The 21,154-nt window shown below is 45.3% G+C and overlaps 2 protein-coding genes and 1 long non-coding RNA gene across 18 annotated transcripts in view; 1 reads left to right on the forward strand and 2 right to left on the reverse strand.

The window, feature by feature from the left end:
• Positions 1 to 21,154, reverse strand: part of NOPCHAP1 (NOP protein chaperone 1) — a 256,395-nt gene that overhangs the window by 219,816 nt on the left and 15,425 nt on the right. The gene's annotated exons all lie outside the window — the stretch shown is intronic.
• LOC129648528 (uncharacterized) overlaps positions 1 to 21,154 on the forward strand; it is a 61,761-nt gene that overhangs the window by 31,411 nt on the left and 9,196 nt on the right. Inside the window, exon 2 of the long non-coding RNA XR_008712762.1 lies at positions 19,225 to 19,310. This is a non-coding gene — a long non-coding RNA (uncharacterized LOC129648528). The remainder of the gene's footprint in view (positions 1 to 19,224; positions 19,311 to 21,154) is intronic.
• CHST11 (carbohydrate sulfotransferase 11) overlaps positions 10,595 to 21,154 on the reverse strand; it is a 261,341-nt gene continuing 250,781 nt past the window's right edge. For all 16 annotated transcript variants that reach the window (XM_055574916.1, XM_055574914.1, XM_055574915.1 and 13 more), the window contains one exon: positions 10,595 to 12,003. In XM_055574916.1, coding sequence (XP_055430891.1) covers positions 11,149 to 12,003 — 855 coding nt within the window. In that variant the 3' untranslated portion in view covers positions 10,595 to 11,148. The remainder of the gene's footprint in view (positions 12,004 to 21,154) is intronic.

The raw sequence follows: 21,154 nt of genomic DNA on the forward strand, positions 1-21,154 counted from the left end.
ATAGAAAATTCATTTATATTAATATTTCTGCAGGAAAATGTAGGAATACTCACAGTGAATGAGAAAAATAGAGACTATAATTAGTTTCATGTTAGTTAAGGTCAGGTTTTGCTGCCAAGTGAGCTTGTTGCAAATCTATTAAAAAATCTTTTGACTTTCAGGATTTTGTAGATTTAAAAACTGCAGAGAAGGAGATGTGGATCTGTACTATTCTAGGGCCACTGCTCAGCCATAGGGCTTTTGTGCAAATTAGAACAATACATCTTCTGGGTGGTCACGGCCCCTGTGCAGATAACTTGGCACTTGTGGTGAAAAATAAAATGCATCTCTTTTTCAGAATATATGTGCTCAGTCGTGTCCAGTCCTTTGGGGCTCCATGGACTGTAGCCTGCCAGGCTCCTCTGCCCATGGAATTTCCCAAGCAAGAATACAGGAGCAGGTTGCCATTGCCTTCTCCAGAGGATCTTCCTGACCCAGGAATTGAACCCATGTCTCCTTTGGCAGGTGGATTCTTTACCACTAGCATCACCTGGGAAGGGTAAATGTCAAATGTCAACCCCACCCTGAACCAGGCGCCTTTGTGCAGTACACAACCTGTGCAACCAGACATGGCGGCTCTGATTATCCTCATGCCTCAGACTTGCTGGAAAAATACACAGTCAAGTAAGAAGACCCCCTCCCCCAGAGCTATGGCTCTGTCTCAGACCATTCTCTAGACCATTGCTTCTCAAATGTGAATGTGCTAATGAATCACATGGCCTCTTAAAATGTAGGAGGGCCGGTTTGGGGCCTGAAACTGTGTTTCTAGCAAGTTCGCATGTAACATTCAGCTTTCCCAGAAACCTGCTCCTCCTCATGTGATCTCCATTAATGGCTCCAGTCTCCAGTGACTGTATCCCAAGCTGGTAACATGCCACTCTTCTCACCTCATTTTTCTTTCTCACTACACATTCATTTAGCTACTAAAAACCACAGATTGTATCCTCTCCCCACCCCTCAGTATTTCTCCTATTCAAGGTTTCCCAACCTTGGCATGCTTTAGCCAGACAGTTCTTTGTTGTGGATGTCTGTCCATTGGAGGGCAAAATTACCAATGTTCCAATCCCTCACCTTCCTTTCTCCAGCAATGCACTTGGATCCCTTCTTTCCTGGGGATGGTTTGATGTTTCATTATCAAACGTGTTTTGACTATGTTGTAACTACTAACATTCCTGTGTTCTCACTTGGTTATAAGTTCTAAGAATCTCCATATTCTTAGCATCCTGCTCAGGGTCTAACACAGATAGATGCTTAACATATTTAAATAAGTGAATGAATGAATGAATGAAAGTATTCCCTGACAGCTGCAGGCTCCTTAAAAGGGTGAGGATGCTCAGAACTCAGCTTGCAGGAGCTCTGCCCAGGGCTAGAGTAACACCTAGCCATGTCTGCTGGGAGCCTGACGTCGCAGACATCCAAAGCTGTTTCTGCTCCCAGACCCTCCCACCTGCCCTTCAGCCTTTGTCTTGACCTGTTTTTGTCTGGTCTTTGTACACTGCTCAGAAAGGTCATTCATCTTACTACTGCTCACCCAGGGTGCACCATGCAGGGATGCTATGTGAACAGCTGTTTGAATACAACATCTTTGTCCTTAATGGCTACCCTTGACGCTGGATTTGGGGCATATCATTGAAGCCCAGGTTAACTTGTCTGTCCAGACCATCAGAGTGCTTATGGCTTATGTGTTCCATTCGTTAGACTTGCAGGCTCCTCTGAGATCCCAATTTGAATTTCAATTTTGCCATTTGGCTTTTAGTTGAAGCCCAGCCTTTCTGAATAATTTATCCACAGCTGTTTTGGTAAGACACCGAAATAGACAACTGTGAGATGATGGAGAATGAAAGTATTGGTCTCTGCCCCAGTTTCTGATGCAGAGGTCCTGAAACCTTTGTAATTTTCTAAGTAATCAGAGCATATTTTATTTTAATAGTTTTTGACCCCAGTTCCTGACACAGAGCTCCTCAATCCCTTGGAATTTCCTGGGTAATAGCAACGTCTTTTTTGTTCTAATGAGGTAACTCTTGGTGGAGGCTCTGGTCACCAGAAAGACCAGGTCATGATTAGAAGGTTGGAATTTTCAGCCCCATCCTTTGTTCTCCAGAAAGGGGAAAAGAGCTGGAAATGGAACTAATGATTGATCATTGCCTATGAGATGAAGCTTCCTTAAAAATTCCCACAGCGTGGGATGTAGAGAGCTTCTGGGTTGGTGAACCCGTGGAGGTGGGACTCAAAAGTGGGGCACGGAGGCTCTGAGCCCCTTTCCACACTTTGCCCATGCATCTCTTCCATCTCAATGTTCACCTGTGTCTTTTATCATATCCTTTCATAAGAAATTTATAAACAATACAGAAACTGTTTTCTTGAGTTCTGTGAGCCACTTTTGCAAATTAATTGAACCTGAGGAAGGGGTGGTGGGAACCTTTGATTTATAGCCAATTGGTCAGGAGGACAAGTGACAACCTGGACTTGGGGTGAGGGATGAGTTGTCTTGTAGGACTGAGCCCTTAACCTGTGGGGTCTGATGTTATCTCTAGGTAGATAGTGTCAGAATTGAGTTAAATTGTAGGGCACTCATTTGGTGTCTTCCCTGGTATGGACTTCCCAGGTGACTCAGCTGGTAAAGAATCTGCCTGCAGTGTGGGAGACCTGGGTTCGATCCCTGGGTTGAGAAGATTCCCTGGAGAAGGGAATGGCTACCCACTCCAGTATGATGACCTGGAGAATTCCATGGACTGTATAGTCCATGGGGTTGCAAAGAGTTGGATATGACTGAGCAACTTTCAGTTTTTCACCTGGTGTCACAGAGAATTGCTTGTTGTGGGGAAAAACTTCCCCACATCTGGTGTCAGAGAGTGATTAGTGGTGTGAGAGGGAAGGAGAAACAGGAGGGGAACTGAGTTGTTCCTATGACAACACAGGGAGAATTTAATTTATTTGGACGAATCATCTAGCTTTCTGTGACTATTTTAGTCTGAAATTTACCCTTTTAGTCTTCCAGCTCTTTTGTTGTATCCTCTCTTTGCTTGTATTTAATCAGGTTTTTGCCACTTCAGCCAAAGTTTTAAAGTCTTTTCATTAACATCATCAGTCCCAGAATTCACACTTCTGGCCCTCTCCCCTGTTGGCCCATCAGTGATACTGATTCCAATGAGCTAGGGAATCAACCAGACCTGGATTTGAATCCTGTGTCTGTCACTTATAAAATGAGTAATTTGGGGCAAGTTGTCTAAGCATTCTAACCATCTGCTTCCTTATCTGTAAAAAGAGGGAAAGTGTCTATCTGTGTACACCAGAAACTTACACAACATTTGCAAATCAACCATACTTCAGCTTTTTAAAAACGGAAAAAAAAACCTATCTTAAAGTATCTACCTTGTTGGTTGCTGTGAGGATTAAATGGAAAACATTTAATGCGTTACAAGTCATATAGTAAACTATGTAAATTAATAGAAGTTAGTCACTTTTATGGTCAACTTTGTTTAAGAAGCTAATTATTTTTGGAAAAGACTACATGAAAAGCCAACAATTTCAAGGCACCTGCAGTTGAATCTATGCTCATTGTACAGAGAAGCTCAGTGTACAGGTATCATTCCGGTAGACAGAGCCCCTTCTTCCTTCATTTCTTCTTTAGGCATTTTTCTTCCATCCTGTTGCCAGTTTGGTTCCAAGCACAAAGTTGTTTCTGGCTTGATCTATCAGGTAAAGGTCCAAGGCTGGATGCAGCCACAAAAGGTCTTCTCTAGCTGCGGGCTTGTCCAAACCAATGTGAAATTCAAAGCCCTTGTTATTTTCCCATAACGAGATGCTCTATTATTTTTAAAAACAAACATTGAAAAATAAAAAGCAGATTAATACAGAGACTGTTTTTCATTCCAGTCTCTTGTATTTCAAATTAATGGGGATTTGTAGGAAAACTTGGAGCCTGTGTTTCCTTGGTAGACCATTGAAAAAGAGAAGGGTTAACTGGTCTCCAATCTTAAATCTGGGTGTGAGCTATTTCTTTCCTGTAGCTGCTTCTACCTTTTTTTCCCCTCCTTATGTCTTCCATCTTAATCTCATTCTAATGCTGTTGCCTTAACTATGTTTTTGAAAGTTTTTACTTTCATGGTACCATCTAATTGCTAATTGACCTCTTTGGTGTAAAGCCACAGAGAGTCACAGAGTAGGATTTGGATCAGATCATTAGGATTAGTAGGATTAGGATTAGATCATTAGAGAATGTCAATGCTGGAAGGAATGAGGTCATCTGACTTCTCAAAGGGTGCTTCTTAGAACCCCAGGGTTCCCTGGAGGTCCACAGGCATTTTACAGAAGAGGCTCAGCTGGGCCTCACAGTATCTCCATTTCATCTATTTTTACATGAGTGGTTAGCACACAACAAATTTTTGAGGCTCATTTTTTCCCCCTAAAACTGAAAAACCACAGAGCTCAATTTTGTAATTTTACTGATAAGAAAACTTAGGTCCAAACTGAATGTGATTACCTCTGGCTTGCAAACAACTCCTTGGTGGATGAACTGGGGCTAGTGACCTCAGGGGTTCTTGTTTCTTTTTTTAAATTTATTTTTAATTGGAGGATAATCACTTTATAATACTGTGTTGGTTTCTGCTATACATCAACATGCATCAGCCATAGGTACACATATGTCCCCTCCCTCCCACCTCTTGCCCCATCCCACCCCTCTAGGTTGTCACACAGAATCAGTTTGAGCTCCCTGAGTCATAGAGAGAATTTCCACTGGGTATCTATTTTACATATGGTAATGTATATGCTTCCACGAGGGGTTCTTGTTAACCTCAACTCTGGCATAATTCAGATGTTGCTGATTTTCTTGTTTCAAAGGGGAAGAGACTGAGGCACTGTGTCTGTGAACCGTTCACAGGCAGCCAAGTGTTTGCAATCAGCAGGCTCTTCCATTCTGACTGTTCTGTCTATGGATTGTTAAGATGTGAGGATGAGGCTGCCGCTAGGAGAGGATTGTGGGCCAGCGGGAAGGTTGTTTTTTTTTTTTTCCTCATGTCAGTCTTGCTAGGATGTCGCTTAAAAAAAAAAAGTTTTATAGTGGAAATGTCCATCAGCCCAGAAACAAGATGTGTGATAAACTCCTTATGGTAAATGTAGACCAGATCAGTCTTTACCATCTTGTAAGTCATCCCAGGGTCCCAAGGACCCGCAGTGCCAGCAGGGATCAGAATTGTCCCTTGAGGGGATTCCCCCAGAGGCTGTTTTCCATCCAACTCTCTCGGGTTTCTACCTACCCCCACCCCCACATGCATTCTTGGTTAATGGTTCCTCGTCTTTTTGGACTTTCTGAGAAAATATTTGAAATGGCTTTGGGTGCTGAAATGAAATTGTATTTTCTAATGTCAGTTACATCCCGTGGAGGATGGCATGGCAGCCCACTCCAGTATTCTTGCCTGGAGAATCCCATGTACAGAGGAGCCTGGTAGGCTACAGTCCATGGGGTTACAAAGAGTCAGACACAACTGAGGGACTAAGCACAATGTCAATTAACACCTACCATTATGAAAGTGATTTATATAACAAAAATTGTAGGGAAGTTGTCACTTGAGAAAGGAGAGCTGTTGCCAAGAAAGGACACTTTGGCATCAGACACTCATGATTCTGCCTGAGGTTATTTTTGCTCACTTGGCGGGGGATTGGCAATAACCTCTGGCCTTGGCAGTGTCCTGGGCCACAGGCTGCTTGGTTTCTGTAGCTTCTGCCTCATCACCCAGAAGACACCTGTGGCACCATCAGAAATAAGCATTAGAGGGCATTTTAGTCTTACTATAAGGTGGGTAAGCTAAGACTGGGGGTGTCCTTACTCAGCCTTGCTTCCCACTGACATTTACGTTGTCCAAACGAGACAGGGACAGGCCAAAACAGTCATATTCACTCACCACGTTAAAGAGCAAGCACGTTTCCCATTTGTTTAAGAAAACTAAGCTCCATGGGGACATTTCCCAACCAGATTCAACCGGAGCAACGATAGCAGTGACACCAGGAATGGGAGGCAGCCAGGCCACCGGTGTTAACAACCCGCTGGTAAATGGACATAGTAGACCCCATATCTGGCAGGATTGGAAAAATGGGGCATATTTTCTAATCCAGTATTCTCATGTTAAAATGTTTACATGATACATTTTTTAAAATTAGGGTACAATAAAGTTGCAACTTTGAGATGATTTCTTCTTTGGCATATAAATAATTTTTATCAGTAAAGCTAAAAATAGCCATTAACGGGACGGAAAGAAACTGTGTAGGATGTCAGAAAAGCAGCAGATTTGGAAAGGGAAAATAGGGCTTTGAAGGAAAGGTCTACAACTTCTGAAGTGAGGACAGTCGTGTCACTGAGTGCCACAACTCTTTTAAAATGATTTATTATTTATTTGGCCATGGGGGATCTTTAGCAGTGGCATGTGGGATATAGTTCCCAACTAGGGACTGAACCGGGACCTCTGCATTGGAAGTGCAGTTATAGCCCATGGACCACCAGGGAAGTCCCAAGTACCACAACTCTGAAGGCATGTGTTAACCCACGTTGGAATATCGGCTCTGCCATCAACACCCTTTAGCCCTCCAGGGCCTGTTTCCTTATTTTTCATGGGGATGGTAGTCTATACGATCAGGGTGGGCCTTCTAGTGCATTCCTCTACAGGAATGAAGCTTCTGTTCATCCACTAAACAGACAGGGTTTGGGTCTGTGGAGGTCTTTACCATGGCCAAGGCTGCCAGCGGGGTCAGCGTCTCTGTCTCTCCCTTTCTATCCTCTGATACACACGAGCAGGGCCCCCCACATGCTAAGGAACACAGCCCACCGCACCCCTATAGTCTTATGTCGATGAGCCATGAACAAACCATACACAGAGAGAAGCTTCTTTTTTTCTTCAATTTAATTGAAGTTACTTAGAAAAATAATCAGGCTTGAATGGCTTTTCCTGGAAGAAGGTTCATGAACATTTTCACGCTTTTGTTGGCAATGTGGAATTCAGCTTTCTTGAACAGTACAGTAAGATACAGGGAGAGTTTTCTATAAGCCCTCTACTGCATACAACTATGTAAAAAAAAAAATCACACTCCATCCACAAAGATGTTAAATTATAGGTCCATACGCCATACTGAGCTTGCTCATAAGAAAACAGTACGGGCCGCCCCTTCTGTGCCTGACAAAGTGTAACAGGCTGAAATTCGCCTGTTAATGGCCGCGAGTCAAGCTGGTTGAAGAAGATCCTGCCGCCTGTTTGTAGGGTCCAGTTGGCTGTGATGGAAAAAAGCTGGAGGAAATACTGGCTGTGGGGACTTTGCGGGAGTGATGTCAGTCCTGCTGACACGAAGGGGAAAGGGACTCTGGTCCCCAGGATCGCACAGAGCAGGGCAGCTCAGATCACGTGTGTGTATGTGGAAGGGAGGGCTGGGCTGTGAGACATTTGCTCTGAGCCCCACTCACCAGGGACACAGTCCCTCAGCGTCTGGCTAGCTTAGAATCAGGACTTTTGCAATCACTAGCTCAGCACTGGTCCAGACCCCACCAGCTAAGCTTTTGTTTTGGGAATTTTCTACCAGCAGGGATTGGACCCTGGTGTTTCCACACCTTCGCCACCAGGACTCTGGTCTGATGAAGTTTCCACTGTCCACTGCCATCCTATGCCATCCACGTGAACAGGCAGGACAGAGAAACTCACCTGGTGGACAGGTGGGAAGGAAGGTTTCCCTCTGAGACACCGCAGGTCAGCAGACTGTCCTTTTTCCCAGACCAGCTGGGGAGGCAGAGATGGGAGAGGGTCTGGAGCAGCTGCAGGAATTCAAACCCTGTGGCTAATAGAGTTGTCCAACCAAAGGGACAGGTTAAGCAGGAAAGTCCTTGTAAATGCTACTCTGTACCTGGTTTTGAAGACAAGGCAGCACCTTTGAAAAGTCGCTGGGAGATGGGACACCTGCTTGTACTTTTCTCCAGCTAAGCATGCAACAGAAAGCATGTTCAGTTTTCTTTAAAAAAAAAGGAACAAAAGAACCAAGAACTTTTATTTTCCAGGCACGTTTTCACCTATGGATTCTTTTTAACCAAGGATGCAGAGTTCTTTCTACATTCTGCAAAAACGGTTGAATCTATTTTTTTTTAAAGTTTTTTATGGCATTAGAAAATAAACTATGAACACAAACCAGGAGGAGAAAGAGCCCTTCGTGGTTGAACCACACTGCCGTATGGTCCTGAAGGACACTCTTCCTCACTAGAGGGAGAAGACAGACGAAAGAAGGCATCATAGCTGATCAAAAAATGGACGAGACCCAGAAACACAAAGCTTGGGAAATCTACGTGAATTTCCACTTAAAAAAACAAAAAGGACATAGTGAACAATTCCAAACTACAGAATTGAAGAAGCACTCATTAAGGGTTGAATAGTCAGCTTTCATTGAGCAATCTTAAGCTAGAGTGCTGGGGGTCTAGCCGAGGCTTTGTGTCCCCTCCCTCCTTTCTGTCCACACCACTCAAGATTTCTCTGCTCCCTGCAGCAGGGAGGGAACTGTGGCCCATATAATATCCAGAATTAGAACCATTGCACTTAAGCAAAAATTGAATTCATTTGGTAAAGTACCTTCACTGCTATAATAAATCAGGTGGGCACAGTGGTATTGCTTTATTGTTGCTGTGTTTTGCATATTTTTGGAGGGGAGGGGTGAGGGAAGCAGTTTTTATCCTAGAAGACCTCAGATGTGCTAAAACAACCTAACCAAAGCCTACACAGTGCAATGCTAGCTCTGTGAGATAGTCTGTAAAATACAGCATCCTGCTCATGGAAGGTCAGGGAATGCCACGGACTCAATCAGTGATGCTCCTGGGGATTCACAAGACACAGCACACAATCAAGGCTCTGAAAAGTCCTGCAGAAAGGAAATGGACTTAGCTTTGTTTCCCAAAGACACTTGACCACAAAACCCTTATTTTGCATCACACCAACTCGTGTCTGGGGAGAACCTGTGTTCTCTGAAGCACGTTATCAGGAAATGCCAGAAACCTCTTTCATTAGTAGAAGCTTTGTCTCTGAGGACAGTTTCCCCTGCCTGGTCATAGGGTCCAGGAATAATAATACCAGAGAGAGCTGAAGTTTCACTCTACTTGCATACATCTCTATCTATCAAGGCTATGGTCACTGTGCGCTTCGCAAAGGGGGGAGAGAGCTTGGAAGAAGGTATACGACATTTTATAAAGAGCTTCGGCCACCCTCTCCAGTGTGTGCCTCACTCACATTCAGTAAAATAATTTTCTCAGTGAGACATGGCAGCTGTTGCTCACTGAGCTGGCTGTGAGCTTGCTGATACAGTTTTAATAGTTTCTGTGAATAAATTATTCATTTTTTGTTTTATTAGAATACTCTCACCTCTGTGCTATACACTGAATCAAAAAAACAAAAAGCAAAATTACCCCCACCCCACCCCCTATTATTAGCACTATCATCATCATCATCATTATTATATACAGTCTCTGCTACCAATTCATTCACTGGCTGTAAGAGGGAGGTGGCTCAAACTTCAACCATGGCCTCGGAAATGAGAAGCATGTGCAGGCGTTAATTAGCCAGGAACAGGAAATGGAATGTTTCCAGCCTTCCAGAGGAAAGGGGCGTGGATTACCATCCCAGAAGGCGGTCCTTGCTGCTCACTGCTGGTGGTCTCGAAGGCGCTGATGGTCTCGTGGCCTCTGGAGGACATGGGAGAGGGTATGCCTGTGCCTGTGTGTACAGTCTGCCTCTGACCCTCACCAGGAGTAGAAACGCCAGGCCATTGCAAATCTTCCGATGTCAGAGTCCTGCCACAAAATTTCAATCTGTTTTACACAGCAAAGAGTAGAAAACACCACTTCTAGGCGGAGACCTGAATGCTCGGCTGGAAATGACAGGAGGAGGCAGTTGGCAAATATCTCCCTTTCCCTCAACAAGGCAGACATCACTAATCAGTTACAGCATTCTTCTATGCCGTGCCTGGCAAATCTCTTCTGGGGCTTAAAGGCAAATATTACCAATAAACTGGAATGGGCACATGACAGGGAAATGGTCACCTCTTGTGTTAGGCAAAGAGCTTGGACTACTCAAGTGGCCTGCTTCAAGCATGTGGTTTTCAAATTGGACCATAAAAAATGTGAATTTGTAGGGATCCGATACTCCTGGGGTCGTCCATGAAGAGTCCAAACCTCACATTAAGTCTGTGGACACCAGGGGTTTGCTAATTGTCGAGCTGGATACTCTGTGTCTATGTAAAGCTTCTTGAGGGCTGAGACTATTGGTTTTGTTCAACGCTCTACCCACAGGGTCTAGAATTAGGCCTAGCACATAGTAGTTGCTCAGTAAATACGTGTTGAATGTAAAGCAACAGCCACTTCACCTTCATCACAACTGGCACTGCCAGTTAAACATTTCTGTACAAAAGCCTATTTTACCAGATTGCTAATTCTGGTGGGGAGTGGGGGGGAAAGCCACAATCAGCTCTCTCCTTGGGATAAAAAAAAAAAAATCACTTTTCTTTAGCATGACATGACTGAAATCAGTTTTGGAATCAGTCCCTTGCAAAGGTGGCTCTATTTATTTCCAGCAGAATTTTAAGGATGGTGGCATCAATGGACAGCACAATGGTTATCACAGCGACTCTGAGCGGTTAGTAAGGAGAACATTCATGCCCCTGCAGGAGCTGTTTGCAAGCACAGAATGAAAACATAGATTTCTTCGGAAAAGACATTAAAATCTTGTTGCCCCCCCCCAAAGAAATCTATACAGAGACCATGTTTAAATAACTATAAATAACTTAATTAGCATTTATGGAATGCACAATTCATGGAATTCACCAGAACACAAAGAAACCTCTGAGACAATGTCATGGGATTCACGTCTAAAAAAAACAAGGACACCCATCCTAGTCCCCTGCCAAGACAGCCGTCCTTCCCTAGTAAGGATTTAAATAATTCTCACCATGCTGCTCGCAGCATCAATCCCCAAAGAAATATTAATTTACAAAATAACCCAATATCCATATAATTCTTTTTGACAAATAAAAATCTTAAATTAAAAAAAGCACGATTCTCTCTCCCCTCTCCCCGCCCACGCCCTCCCCCCACTTTCATTCCAATTTCAGGTAGCTTGGCACTGAGTAATTGAACATTAAAAAATCGAGTTTGTAGACTTCGTACAGCTGCGTCTGGTGCTCCGAGCTGATGTTCTGGAAGAACTCTGTGGTCATTTCATCAGTAGTTCTCGTGGACTTGGCGTAGGTGGGGAACTTCAGGTAGCTGCCCACGCCCGCCAGCTGCAGGACGTAATTGGAATCCTCCTCCAGCGTCTCGTACTTGCCCACGAGGTCGTAGTGGATGTGGCACGGGTGGCACAGGGAGTAGACCGTCTGCCAGTGTTCGTTGAAGGGCTCCTCGCGCTGCGTGTGAGGGTCGATGAGATACGCCACGAACTCCTCAAACTTGACGTCGTCGCCCTTGCGCAAGGCCTCCTGCGTGGCGTTCTTGCGCTGCCGCTTGATGATCTTGGTGCCGTAGCGCTTGTGGAAGGAGGTGTTGTACTTCTGCGTGAACTTGTTCCGGTAGGCGGACACCAGCCTCTCAAAGGGCTCCCGCACGAACAGGAACTTCATGTAGCTTTTCAAGCGGTGGTTGATCTCCGGGATGCTGTACTGGTTGAGGGTCTTCAGGTTGGCCGAGACGTGCGCCTCGTTGGCCGGGATCTCCATGGGGTCGCTGTACTTGCCCCGGCCGGTCAGGACCATCATGAGCCGCTTCCAGTTGGTGCACGCCACCTTGGGTACGTAGCAGTAGATGAGCTCGTGGTCCTCATCCACCACCAGGTGCTTCAGGTCGTTGGGGGTCAGCACCCGCCGCTTGCGGCTCATGGCGCTGTTGGCCCGGCAGGTGTCGGTGACCTGGTCCCGCCGCATCTGATGCAGGACCGCCGTGTTGGAGAGCTCCAACTGCAGGGGAGACAAAAGAGGGATAAGAGATCAGTACTTGGTGTGGGATGTTGATACGGGACCACCGTCCACAACCACGATGGCCAACGTGGGCCACCAAGGCTGGCACTGCCAGCCTAGATGGCCTGTCTCAATTTCCAGTTCTCTATCAGCTGTCAGGACTGTTCTGGTTCTCCTTTCCACTGTACTTCCTCTGGAGAGTAATAATAATGATCAACATATAACTTGTCCATCACCCTCTACATCCCAGGCATTGTACCAGAGCTTCATATAAAGAGTTTTTCTCTTCTTGAAAAGCTTGAACCATTATTGATTTATTGAACAACATCAAATAGCTTGCCACCAAATAGGGTTGCAGTAATGAAAAAGTACAAGGTAACTGCCCTTATGGAGCTGAAAGTCAAGCTGGAAAGAAAAGGAAACTGAGGTTCAAAGAGATTGTTACTAGCTTGAGACCACACAGTAAGAGAGTCACTATTCAAACTCAGGTCTGCTTGGCAACCAAAGCTACCCACTTTCCACTCTAATCTGATGTCCAGTCCTCCCATATTCTTGACTAAAGCAGGACAGAAGCCTAGAGTTCTGGAATTGGATTGATCTATCTTAAAGCAAGGGGATCCCCTTTTTATGCAAGCCTATCACTGTGCACACCTATCGTTTTTTGCTTCCTCAGTACCAGTGTTTTGATTCTCCTCTGGGAATCTGCTTTCCTTTATTCTCTGTTCCCTGCCCTCTCAAGCTGCTGAGCTGAGAGAATGCAGCCTGGAGCTTGGGGACAGAGAGGAGGGCTACCATGCAGGGAGCACTAGACTGGAAATGAAGGGGACTGAGGAAAGATGAGCAGAAAGACGGGGGGATGTATTTCCAGGGACATCATCTGAATACCCGGGTCCATATGTTGTTGAAACCAGACCCCCAAATTCTGGGCTTTGGGGTTACATTAGTCAGTATATTTGCTTTGGTGCATAAGGCAGTCTGTCTGGGTTATATCATTTGGAAGCAAAATATGTGAGTATTTACATGTATTACCTTTGATCTTTTCCTCTCTGCCACATTCATCTACTGAGCCACCGATTCATCCACTCAAATGTATGTTGTGAGGTCTGCCCCCTCCAGGCTGGACTGGGGGTGGTCTAGAGTTGGGAATGCCGAAGGGTCAGGAAACTCCCTCCCCTAAACCCAATCAGTAGAGCCAAGGGCCTGAGTGGCATACAGGAAGCTGACCTTGCATTTCCAACTCTGAACCACAGTCTGTACAATTCATTTTAGAACATGCATGGGGCAATTGGGAAGGGCTTATATTAGGGACCTAAGAATGTGACCTTATTTGGAAATAAGTTTTTTTAAAAATACTTATTTGGCTGCGTCGGGTCTTAGTTGTGGCACTTGGGATCGCTTCACTTCCAGGATCTTTAGTTGTGGCAGGCGTGTGTGCTAAGTCACTTCAGTCGTGTCTGACTCTCTGCGACCCTATGGACTGTAGCCCACCAGGCTCCTCTGTCCATGGGATTCTTCAGGCAAGAATGCTGGGGTGGGCTGCCATTCCCTTCTCCAGGGGATATTCCCAACCCAGGGATTGAACCCACATCTCTTATGTCTCCTGCATAGGCAGGAGGGTTCTTTACCACTAGCGCCACCTGGGAAGCCCAGTTGTGGCATAAAAATTCATAGGTGCAGCATGTGGGATCTAGTTCCCTGACTGGGGATTGAACCTGAGGCCCCTGCATTGGGAGTGTGTAGTCTTAACCACTGCATCACCAGGGGAGTTCCTGGAAATAGGCGGTTTTTTTTTTTTTAGATGTAATTCCACTGAAGTCATACTGAGTTAAGGTGGTTTCTAGTCCAATGACTAGTGTCCTTACAAGGAGAGAATGCAGAGACTCAGACACAGAGAGAAGGCCATGTGATGGCAGAGGCAGAGGCTGGAGTGATGCGTCTACTAGCTAAGAGATGCTCAGGATTGGCAGCCACAACCAGAAGTGGGTGAGGGAAAGGAAGCGTGTACCCTAGAGCCATCAGAGAGGACGGCCCTGCTGACACCTTGATTTTAAAATTCTAGCCTCCAGAGCTGTAACAGAATAAATTCCTGTTACTGTAAGCCAGTGAATCTGTGCTACTTTGTTATGGCAGTCTTAGGGAATTAATACAGGAGCCAAGCCTTCAGCCTATGACTTTGAGCAAATGGATATAAAATATAAGTGTATAAGAGTGGGTAATGTTATACATGATCATATTTTTACACAGAAGAGTAAGAAGAGAGTATTAGAACACTAAGTAGGAAGTGGGTGAGACCTGAAATCAGAAGACCTATGCAAGACCCTTAACTTTTTAAGCCTCCGTTCTATTATTTGCAAAATTGGAACAGTGCCACCTACCCTGCTGGGACGTTGATTAAATCAAACAAAGTATGGTTCAGCATTTAGCAAATAAGATCAGGTCTAGTTCAGGTACAAGGTATGGTACCCAGGGGCAATTCATTCTTTATGAAAGAAGAAAAAAATTAAAAATACGAGGCCAGAAATTTCACATACAAATTTCACCAGCTCTATGATTTTTGTTGCAGGTCAACCCTAGGTCATGAAGTTCAATTCATATTTATTTTGAACACTAAAACTCTGACTTTTGCACATCCTGACTTCTGAACAGATGTATTCATCACCTTAAGAGCATTCATGCCACTTGAAAAAACAAATAGAACTGTTCTAAAAGAAATAGAAGGAAAAGGAGGGGGAAAGGGTGCATCAATTTTGTCCATTTAAATCACTATTGGACAGGTTTAAAGGCTGTCAATGGCCAAATAAGCAGAGAAACGGGGGGACTTCCTACTTTCCCCTCAGTTGTTTTCAGCTGGAGACAATTTTATGGCTGTCTGACTCCCCAGGGAGGCAGCGTGTCAGTTAATACTGCACCCAGGACCACAAAGCCATGAAAAATGGAAACTATACCATGGCGTCGTTTTACGTCCAGTTGCAGAGACAGAAAATAACTCAGAAGGGCTTTGAAATGTGGTATTTGTGGTTTCTTTCTTTTCCATTTCCTCCTTCTTCACCGAGTCTAGGTGGCCAATGGCACACCTGCTGCAATGAGGCAGCACGGTTCCCCTCAGGAGGACTTGGGGGCGCAGATCAAGAGAATAAGTATACGCTCAATCCTGAGACACATTCGCAATTGCTTCTCAGAGGAAAAAACTCACCCAGGCCTTTAGTGTTGAATTTTTAAAATAAAATATTTTGTTTTTATGTAAACTTGAAAATGTATGGCTGCGCTCGGTCGTTGTTGCTGCGCTCGGGTTTTCACTCGTGGTGGGGGCTGCTCTGTAGCTGTGGCGTGCAGGCGTCTCACCGCAGTGGTTGCTCCTGTTGCAGAGCACGGACCCGGTAGCTGGGGCACACAGGCTTAGTCGCCCTGTGGCACGTGGGATCTTCCCGGACCAGGGATCAAACCTGTGTCCCCTGCATTAGTGGCAGATTCTCTACCACTAGACCACCCAAGAGGTTCTTAACTTCTTATTTGAAAATGATTTCAGGCTAGTGTAGATTTATTAAGAGTATAATGTATAATTTATTAAAAGTATAATGGTACTAAAGTATGCACATATATAAAAGTAGATAGACGAGACCAAACGTTCAAATGATGGATAATGATGTTTTACTGGAACCAAGGCCCTGCTTGAAACATACAAGGTCTGCTCGGGGCTGGTGCACTGGGATGACCCAGAGGGATGGTACGGGGAGGGAGGTGGGAGAGGGGTTCAGGATGGGGAACACATGTACACCCGTGGCAGACTCATGTTGATGTATGGCAAAACCAATACAATATTGTAATTAGCCTCCAATTAAAATAAATAAATTTATATTAAAAAAACCATACAAGGTACTTGCTGTCTGTGCTGGGACAGCATCTTTGCAGTGTGGCATTCCTCCTCTATATGCCACTCAATTCTCCTAGCACTTTCTCATTTCTAGTTACTATCAGTTCCAGCACCCTGTAATATCACTTGACCTTTACTTGGTCCCAATACATCATTTATATATTTTCTGTCTCTGCCCATTTCTAATGAGCCCAAGACAATAAAAATGGAGCTACACAGTACCACCAAGGCCATCAATAAACACACGTACCATAATTTCACATGGTAGGACTAGGTAAGCAGGGTTGGCCCAGGGATAATCCAGAAATGCTTTAACTTTTTCAAAAACACAAATAAGAGTACAAAATAAAAATTTAAATTAATTCTTAGAACTTGGATCCCTGGGAGCTCTATCTGTGGACCCCCCTGAACCTTCGTTTAAGAAACCTGGATTAAGGAGAGCCCTGGACGGGTCAGAGGGAGTAGAGGAATGCTTTGCCATCACGGTCAGGATGGAGCAGGAGAGATTTTGGATGGTGGCCTGGGCTGTTGCAGTTATCTCCAGACTTGTTAGCAGGACCAACAGCAGGTTAGAAGTTGTAATCAGATAAACCACTGTTTCTAACCTTAAAGAAAATGCAGATCTGGTTATGTCATTTCCACACTTGTATCGTAAGCAGTTTCACAAGAGCTTTTGTAATGGTCCCAACTCTTCACTAATAACATTCTCTGAGTATCAGTTTGGCATCTGGTCAAGGGACCTACGGCTCTGGGACATCAGGAAAACGAGGGAGTAAAGAGCGCTCTTTGTGGGAACAGTTCACTCCCTTGTCACAGACAGAAAACATGTGTCTTCTCTAACCATGTTTTATCAATTTTACAAAGAGGGTTTGTTGTGCTGATAATTATCTGAGCTGCGAGATCAATCTCTCGTTCTCTAACTCCCTTTATCTCCCCTCTTTGTTTTTGTTTTCTCAAAAGTATTTGTACAAAAGACAGATGTGTGGTATAAAACTGAAATAGGAAAAAAAGAGGGCTGTGATTAAGGATCTCCTTTGGTGGTGGGCTTCCTAGTAGCAGGGATGAAATTGGAAATGTGATTAAATCTCATTGCTTTTATTCTCAGAAAGGAGAACCATTCCAGCTGTTTAGGGCAAAAATGTACACAGTCTTAATTAATTTGTTTTGGGCTATGCTGGGTCTTCATTGCTGCTCAGGCTTTTCTCTAGTTGCAGGGAGCAGGGACTATGCTTTAGCTGCTCGGGCATCTCACTGCAGCAGCTTCTCTTATTGTGGAGTATGGGCTCTAGGGCACAAAGGCTTCAGTAGTTGTAGCATGTGGGCTCAGCAGTTGAAGCTCCTGGGCTCTAGAGCACAAGCTTAATGGTTGTGGCTCATGGGTTTAGTTCTCTGCAGCCTGTGGGATCTTCCTCGACTAGGGATTGAACGTGCACCTCCTGCATTGGCAGGCAGACGCTTTACCACTGAGCCTTCAGTTCAGTTCAGTTGCTCAGTCGTGTCCGACTCTTTGAGACCCCATGAATGGCAGCACGCCAGGCCTCCCTGTCCATCACCAACTCCCGGAGTTCACCCAGACTCACGTCCATAGAGTCAGTGATGCCATCCAGCCATCTCATCCTCTGTCGTCCCTTTCTCCTCCTGCCCCCAATCCCTCCCAGCATCAGAGTCTTTTCCAATGGGAAGTCCACAATCAGCATGTAGGAACTAGTTCCCTGACCAGGGATGGAACCTGGGCCCCTTGCATTGGCAGAGTGAAGTCCTGCACCAGACCACCAGGGAGGACCCAGAAAATGTACACAACCTTAAGGGACTCAGAAATTTGAGTCGAGGAGGGAGATTGTTGGATTCAGTCTGCCCATGTTGGCACATTCAGAGGGTCACTTTCTTCACCAGACACTAGTATCATGCCTTACTACACCTGTGTCTACAGGGTGTTTCAGCATTCACAGAGCATGTTCACACACCGTCCCATGTAAAGGTCCCATTGGGACTCTTCCAGAGCCTTCCTTTTAGGAAGTTTATATTTAGCAGACCAACCCAAGCTTCCAGCCATGTATCATGTTTTTCTGGGCTGGCTCCTGCCAGGTATTAACAATACTGCACATGAATGGTTCTCAACCCCGAGTATGCATGGTAGTCAGTCAGAGGGCTCGTTGAAACACCGTTTGCTGGTTCGCACCCCGAGTTGCCAAGTCAGCAGGTCTGGGACTGGGCCTGAGAATTCGCATTAAAGTTCCCAGGTTGTCAGTTTGCTGGGGCTGCTGTAACAAAATATCATTTCTGCTTAAGCAGCAGAAATGGATTTTCTGAGTCCTGGAGGTACAGGCAGGGCTGGTTCCCTCTGAGGCCTCTCTCTTTGGCTTGTGTATGTCTGCCTTCTTGCTGCCTTTCCACCTGCCCGTCCCTCTGTGCATCTTTACCCTTTGCTGTCTCTTCACCTCTTATAAGGACACTAGTCCTACTGGGTTAGGGCCCACCCTAATGGCCCCTATTGAATTCAGTTATCTCTTTAAAGAGCTTTCCAGGTGGCTCAGCGGTAACAGTTTGCCTGCCAATGCAGGGGATGTGGGTTTGACCCCTGGATTGGGAAGATCCCCTGGAGGAGGAAATGGCAACCACTCCAGTATTCTTGCCTATAAAATCCCATGGACAGAAGAGCCTGGCGGGCTGCAGTCCATGGGGTCACAAAGAGTCAGACCCAACTGAGCTCATACACACAGTCCTCTTTAAAGACTGTCTCCAAACAGGGGTACATTTTGAGGTACTGGAGGTTGGGACTTCCACATATGAATATTGGGGGTGGGCACAATTCAGCCCATTCCACCAGGTGACGCTGATGGTCTGAGGACCACACTTTGAGAGCCACATCTTTATACTATGAAAAAAGGACTGTAATCTAACATCTTTCACCAATTCATAGCTAGTCTTTTTTTTTTTCAATTGGAGGAAAATTACTTTATAATGTTGTGCCAGAGCTAGTCTTAATTATAGAACCCTGAATCAAGTTCGTCATCTGCTGCCAGGCAACTCCCAGGTCTACTTCCAGCTCCAGCCCCCACTCCCCTCACCTCCCTTTGATCTCCCAAAAGTATCAATTAGGTCAGAGAAAGGCTGATTCTAGGAAACCATGGACATGGCTACAGGCTCTGAGCTGTATCTTGCGTTCTCATTTAGCTGTCTATTTTTAATTTGGACAGTTAAAAAAGGCAAGTATAATTAGTTGAAGTACCAAATTTAGGGACTTTTTGAAAAAAGTCTTTAAAACTTTACTACGTTTCATCTTAAAAAGGAAGGGAGGCTGGTTTCCCTTAAATTAAAACATCTTTTGTGGTGGTTACAATTTCTTTCAGACACAAGAACCCAAATGGAAGGAGGAACAGCTGGTCCCTTTTACTGAGTGGAGGAGATGCAGAGGAGTGGAAACCCAGAGAAAAAGGTAAATTTAAAGGCATCCAGAGAGTGTGGCAATGGCACCCCACTCCAGTACTTTTGCCTGGAAAATCCCATGGACGGAGGAGCCTGGTGGGCTGCAGTCCATGGAGTCGCGAAGAGTCGGACATGACTGAGCGACTTTACTTTCACTTTTCACTTTCATGCATTGGAGAAGGAAATGGCAACCCACTCCAGTATTCTTGCCTGGAGAATCCCAGGGACGGCGGAGCCTGGTGGGCTGCCATCTATGGGGTTGCACAGAGTCGGACACGACTGAAGCGACTTAGCAGCAGCAGCAGCAGCGAGTGTGGACGGGGAGAACCTGTCATTAACAACTGTCTGCTTGGACCCACGCGTCCTGGCGGCACTGCCATCATCCTGTTGATTTTCTTTTTATTTGGCTGTGCCGGGTGTTAGCTGGGGCACGTGGGGTATTTGATCTTCATGGCAACATGGGGGATCCTTAACTGCGGTTTGTAGGATCTTTTCATTACAGCATTCGAGCTCTTAAGTTTTGGCATGTGGGATCTAGTTCCCTGAACAGGGATTGAACCTGGTCCCTCTGCATTGAGAGCACGGAGTCTCAGCTAGTCGACTACCAGGGAAGCTCCTCTGTTGAATTTTGGAATTGTGGAGAAGGAGAGGAAAATCAGTGATCTGATTTGCTGTGATTCTGTTCTCTTTCCTTCATTACAGAAATTCCTAAACTCTCACCTAAAAGGCTAGTCATGGAGGAATCCGCAAAGAAACCACATCCATAGCAGAAAAGAGGCCCGAGTTTATACTGGCTACCACTCTTTGAGCCACTGTTAATCCTTGCGGTCTAGGGCACAGGTATTGTTAGTATTCCCAACTTATGGATGAGAAAACTGAGGCACAGGGAGAACAGGTAACTTACTTAAGATCAGGGAGCTAGGAGCTGGGGCTCGAATCCATGTAGCCCATGCTCTGAGCCTCTGCACTGTGCAGGCTCCCAGGAAGTTACCATCTCCAGGGAAGCTGCTGGAGCCATGAGTCTCTGTGCTGGCAGCTCACAGGGGAGACTTCAATACCACTGAAGCTTGGGGGCCCCACCCTAGAGATCTGATGCCATTGCTTTGGGTGTGGCCAGCTCCCTGGGAATTCAAAAGCTGCCCAGGTGGGGGTCACTGTCTTAGAGGCTCCAGTGCTGGCAGCTGTTAACTAAAGCACAGAGTGGACTTGAGCGATGATCTGTGTGTGATCTTGGGCAAGTTTCACCTTCCTAGTCTTCAGATTTGAAATTGGGGGTTTTCCATCCTGTAGGGCCAGAGATCAAAGGTCTAGAAAGCCATAATGCTGATGTCTTTGGCTATATCCTTAGCGAACTGCTTAGTGAACTGCTAGGAGTTCTATAATGCTTAAAAACCTTTATGTTTAGAAAAGAAAGAAGAAAAAGCCTTTGAGTCTTTAAAGAAAGAATCTAGTCTGAACCTGTTGCAAAACTTAAAGGGTTTAGGAAAGCAGTGATTTCACATTAATGGACATTAACATTGCCTGAGAAGTTTAATTATAGCTGATTTACAATGTTGTATTAATCAGGCTTCCCTGGTGGCTCAGATGGTAAAGAAATCTGCCTGCAATGCGAGATACCTGGGTTCCATCCCTGGGTTGGGAAGATCCCCTGCAGGAGGGCATGGCAACCCACTCCAGTATTCTTGCCTGGAGAATCCCCAGGCAAGAGAAGCCAGGCGGGCTACAGTCCATAGGGTCACAAAGAGTCAGACACGACTGAGCGACTAAACACAGCACATACGGCAAAATGATTCATTATACATATATACATTCTTTTAAAATATTCTTTTCCATTATGATTTATCATAGGATATT

Source organism: Bubalus kerabau, chromosome 1 (assembly GCF_029407905.1).
Source record: "Bubalus kerabau isolate K-KA32 ecotype Philippines breed swamp buffalo chromosome 1, PCC_UOA_SB_1v2, whole genome shotgun sequence".
Taxonomy (NCBI): Eukaryota; Metazoa; Chordata; class Mammalia; order Artiodactyla; family Bovidae; genus Bubalus; species Bubalus kerabau.